General features: G+C 35.3%; 1 protein-coding gene across 1 annotated transcript in view; it reads right to left on the bottom strand.

Annotated features, from left to right (window-relative positions):
• Positions 1 to 4,378: 4,378 nt before the first annotated feature.
• LOC310720879 (tetraspanin-36-like) overlaps positions 4,379 to 5,708 on the bottom strand; it is a 4,425-nt gene continuing 3,095 nt past the window's right edge. Inside the window, exons 4-6 of the mRNA XM_083532014.1 lie at positions 5,508 to 5,603; positions 5,257 to 5,400; positions 4,379 to 5,119 (exon numbers count right to left, since the gene is read on the bottom strand). Coding sequence (XP_083388140.1) covers positions 5,027 to 5,119; positions 5,257 to 5,400; positions 5,508 to 5,603 — 333 coding nt within the window. The 3' untranslated portion in view covers positions 4,379 to 5,026. The remainder of the gene's footprint in view (positions 5,120 to 5,256; positions 5,401 to 5,507; positions 5,604 to 5,708) is intronic.

Below are 5,708 nucleotides of genomic sequence, written 5' to 3'. Positions count from 1 at the left end.
GGCCAGAGACCAATTGCGAACGAGACGCAAGAGGCGCAAGCGCCGGGATTGGCTGCTGCTTCCAGCCGTGAATTTACAAAGCTGCACCTGTGAGACTGGTACCAGAATTAGTGATCGTACCATGGGAAACATGTAGCATACAGTCTGATCTGATTTATACTATAATTATCAGTGCAAGTTAAGGATGCCAATTATTTCACATATAGCATTTCTGTCACTTCAGGAACATCCGGCAGGACAAACGTTGTCCATTTAATCTTTGTTTTTGTTTTGTTTTTCATTTTGTCCTCAGGCCATGCAATTGTATTGATTACAGCTCACACATTTGGGGAGTAGGTCTTTAGGTCTGGATTAGGGCTTCTGCCAAATGCCATAAATGTAAATGTATTACAATGTTTACCGTTCACACATTTACTTCATATACAGATTCTGACATTTGCAGTTTCCATAAAAGGGTATGATTTTAAAAATTACACTGAGTACAACAGTTTGCATTTCCTTGGGTTAATATTGAGAAAACAAAGATTACATTACCAACAACTGTGTTCTAGAAGTCACAGAAATACCAAATGTGATTGCATTGCCCATACTTCATCACTGCCTCCAACCACTTTATATGTTCTATAATGAGCTTATGAAGTTTTAATCCAACCTCAACACCATATTCGTCATTCTAACTGGTCTGTTCTAAGCCTGTCAGTTTTTTTATCCAACCTTATTATTTGATTATTTTTTGAATAAAATTGCCAAATGTCATACAATACTTTCATGAAATCAGGTCTGGCGACAGAGAGGGTCACTGAGATAATTTTAAGTTGCCCTGGATAAGGGCATCTAACAAATGGCATAAATCTCATGTTATATAGACCAGAGTTAAAGAATTCTTACTTCCTATTAAAAGAAAAAGAAAAGGGCACACCATAACTGATTAAAGAAGGCAATGATTCCATAACTGATTAAGAAATATATTAAAGCTTGTCCTTATGGAAGAACCATTATTTGAATTGGAAAACTATATGAAATCTGTTTTGGAATTTATGGCATGGCATGTTGGAGACTTTTGGAGTAGTAGTTGTGGCATCGTGCAGAGGGAATGTTTGTCATCAACATTTTACATTTACATTTATGGCATTTAGCGGATGCCATTATTCAGTGCCATACAAAAGTGCTTTGAGTCTCTATCAAGGGGTCTATCCTGATAGATATATTTATTAGTGGAGCCCTGTTTTGAAATTACTTGCCAAAGACTTATGTCAATACTACATTACTATTTTACAACTCTGGTAAGTAGAGCTTCTCAGAAATACAAAGCTGATACTACTAAGTCACATTTTTTAATACAGTCATGCCAAAGGAAAAATGTCCCAGATTAGTCAGAGTAAGAAATCAGGCAGGACACTTATGGATCAGCTTTGCTCTACTGCATGGACTGAGCTGGCTGCCCGTCCAGTGCCTCATCATCAGAAGGGTCAGGTTACTGCACATTCTGCTGCCATAGAGGAATAAATTAATGAATAACAGATCTGAATTTTCTGCCTTCTAAATGCTTAGTATGCTCTCTGTTGGAGTCACTTGCAATAGAAAGACTTTTCAAGCTTCCCTGTGACTGGGACACAACTGTACAGAGAATCTTTTACATGGTTTCACACACCATGTAAATGCGGCACACTGCAACAAGTCGGTTTGCATGGCCGTCATCCCAGAAGGAAGTCTCTTCTGAAGCTGGCTTACAAGCCTGCAAACATTTTGCTCGAGACAACCTGACCAAGAGCATGAATTACTGGAACCATGTCCTGTGGTCTAATTAGACTAAGATAAACTTGCTTGGCTCAAATGGCATTCAGCACGTGTGGCGACGCCATGGTAAGAAGTACCAAGAAAATTGTCTTGCCTACAGTCAAGCATGGTGGTGGTAGCATCGTGGTCTGGGGCTGCATGAGTGCTGCTGTTACTGGTATACAGCTTTACAGAAAACTGTTGATTTCTGTAAAGCTGCTTTGAGACAATGTCTGTTGGGAAAAGCGCTACAGAAATAAACTTGACTTGACTTGACGACCTACTGGGGAGCTGTGGTTCATTAAGGGAAACATAGATTCCAACATGTACTGTGACATTGTAAAGCAGAAAATGAGGCCCTCCCTTCAGAAACTAGGCCGATTGGCAGTTTAAAAAAAAAATGACCCCAAACACACTGCCAAGATGACAACTGCCTTGCTGAAGAAGCTGAATGTGATGTAGTGGCCAAGTATGTCTCCAGACTTGAACCCTATTGAGCAGCTGTCAGGCATCCTCATCATTTTCATTTTCTGCTGTGTATAACTATATATGGATGAACGGACGGACGGACGGACGGACGGACGGACGGACAGACAGACAGACAGACAGGTGGTAAAAGCACTTTGGCATCTACCAGGAGTGCAAATAGTAGCAATTGTGCAAATAGACAAGTGCAAATAAACGTGTAGCATGTGTACAGCATGTAATATATATGTATATATGTAAACATATGTACAGTACATAAATATAAAGGCTATATCAGTGAAGAGATGTGTGGACATTGTTGAAAGTACAAGTAAATGGTTCTAAGGCAGTAACAGTGATAAATGTGCAGACACTTGTAAAGGAACAACAACTATAAGGTTATGGCATAAAAAATGTATGAATTTCGAATTACATGAATAAACAATTCCACTAATATATATATATATATATATATATATATATATATATATATATATATATATATATATATATATATATATATATATATATATATATATATATATATATATATATAAAATATTAGGCAGAATGTACAGTAAGGTGTATATATAGATACACATAAATAAAATAGAGCAGATTTGTGTAAGGCACAATATGTGTAAAGAATGAGGAGTATAAAAAAATGCAATATGTAATATTTACATTTTATGTATAATTGTACATAAGTTATATACAGTGATCTGACAGTGCAATGTAGAGTTCAGTAGTGTGATGGTGGATGGAAAAAAGCTTTCTTGAACCTGCTGGTTCTGGTGTGTATGGTTCTGTATCTCCTTCTTGATGAAAGGAGGGTAAACAGCTTGTGACTGGAATGTGAAGAGTCCCTGATGATGTTGTGAGCTTTGCAAAGACATCTGCTGTGGTGAAGGTGCTCAATGGCAGGTAGTTGGGTGCCAGCGATGCGTTGGGCGATTTTTGACCACTCTTTGCAGGGATTTACTTTCACACACAGTGGAAACCAGTGATGGAGTTTCCTCGGGATGCTCTCGATGATGCAGCAGCAGAAACCCATTAAAATCCCTGGGAACATTGTTGTGTCTTCCTAAACAGAGCTGAAATGTTTTGGTACCAGGACAGATCCTCAGAGAAGTGAACTCCCAAAAACTTCAAGCTGGAGACCCGCTGTACCTCAGTTCCATTGATATAAACAATTTGTCAATTTGGTTTGAGAATTTGGCAATTTGGGTTTGATAAACAAACATAAAGAGCATAGAGCTGTTTGAAAGAAAAGCAAGCCATTTTGAAGCTGAGAAGGAAACAGAAACTGATCAGGGCATAGCCAGAACTAATTGAAATGTTGTGAAAAAACACTTGTGCTCAACTAGACATGAAACAGGAAAAACAGTTGATGATAATGAAACTCAAAGCTTAGCATCAGGATTGAAGATGTACAAAAATAAAAAAAGACCAAACAGAAGATGAATAGCAAGAATCAGAAGGCCATATTAAAATTCGAGAGAAATGCTAGTGCCAGCTTGATGAAGTTACTGCAAGCATGGCAAATGCAACCAAAAATATTCAACACATCTCATACATCTATCTAGATTAATATATCAGAAAGCTAAACCTAAAATCTGATCTATTGTCACAGGTTTCATGTTTGTTGTTTCAATACATTTGAAAGACACTGTATATAGCTAACATTTTTAATACGTCACATCTTTTAGCTGCATATGTATAAACAAATCCTGCCATCTTCTGGTTGCAGTACATCAACAAATAAAAATCCAAAATTTCACATAGTATGAAAGGGTTACACTAAAGATACATATACATTGTACACATGATTGTATAAAATTATTTTGGTAAATTTTTTTTTAGCAAATTAATACTGGATCATATGGTTACACAAAATAATACATTGTGTCATTTTTGCATTAATGTAGATATGATCTAAAACAGTCTTGAAAGAACAAAAAAAAAAAAAAAAAGAAAAAAAGAAAAACTCTATGATAATACCTGAAATTATAACCTTAAGTTACACAGAAGTTTTTTTTACAGAAGTTAAACTAAAAGGTGCTGCTTTTAAGTTTGAAATTAACACAAACAATTATTTGACATTCATTTAATCATCAATACAATAAATACTCAGCAAGTCAGCATTTAATATGTATTCTCTGATTCCTTAGACGTTTAATAGCAAAAAATAAAGCATCAAAACCTTTGACATTTACATAAACAACATCTAGAGACAAAAAAATGGAATACACTTAAACTTCGAATCACGATCAATTCAGTGTTTAAAATGTTGTAAGAAGTCAGGTCAGGCAAATGTTTTTTTATTTTTTTATTTTATTGTTGAACTTAATTATAAATATGTACATGCAAGTGTGCATTTCTGATAAATTTATCTGCACTTTAGTCCTTACCACAAAAGGAAACAAGTAAGCATAAATTATTTGCTTCCTTCATTTCTTAATACAACAGTGATTTTTGCTTTTCTATGCAAAGACCACAACAAAACTTAAAATACTGAGCCATAAAAAACAAATGTGTGAAATGTTAGTATTGTCACTGATGAGATTATGAAAAATGTCTGACTATCTTCATTATTGATAATGAAGAAGCTTTATGGAACCTTTTACACATAAAGTGATTGGTTGTCATTTCCGGTTCTTCGCCAGAGGATATAAGAAATGATTAAAATGCCTATGAACTGAAGAAAAGAAAGAAATCGTTACCAGTGCAAAAATTTCCACATTATTCTTTTTGAAAGCAGGTAATTGCTGTACAAATTATAGGCCTAACATACCTTAATAATGGCAAGTGTCAAGATGATATGCAGGGCAAAATCCAGCACACCCTCCAGCAGCTGCTGCAATTTATTTACACATCCCTAAAAAATACAAAGACTACATTGCAGGGTTTGATTTTGAAGAACATCATTTGTCCGCAAAATGATAAAAATACAGTAATTGTAGAGATCAGAATTGTTTGACGTAAAATAATGTTGTTTAGATTTTTTTCGCTTACGCCAGTATTCAGCAGATATGAATGGTCCAAATTTCCACTGCACGGTGTGTTTGCTTTGCAGCATGATTTAGGCAAAACACGGTTAGAAATGTAATATCGAAACCTTATCCAGTCGGTGTAGCCTTCTAACCCACAACATTGCAGCTGGAAAAAGAGAGAGCATACAGACGTGCCATTATTGAAAAAATAATTATTTTTTTAATAATATAATTTTTAATAATGTATTACACCTAATTATAATAATTATTTACCTGAGTCTGCAAGTAATCCACTGCTTCGGATTCTAGATTATAGCCATCGTACTTATCAAAACGATGAGTCTCTCGTTCGTACAAGCCATCACTTATCTGTCAGTAAAAAGATCATTCACAGTTATTTAAAAATCATTTAAGAAATATTGTGTCCATAGATCAGAAGGCTCTACCAAATTTAACAATGAATTTAAGATAAAA

Source organism: Silurus aristotelis (assembly GCF_946808225.1).
Source record: "Silurus aristotelis genome assembly, chromosome: 26".
NCBI classification, from domain to species: domain Eukaryota; kingdom Metazoa; phylum Chordata; class Actinopteri; order Siluriformes; family Siluridae; genus Silurus; species Silurus aristotelis.
The sequence above is the reverse complement of the archived record's forward strand: the minus strand, read 5'-3'. Positions and strand labels throughout refer to the sequence as shown.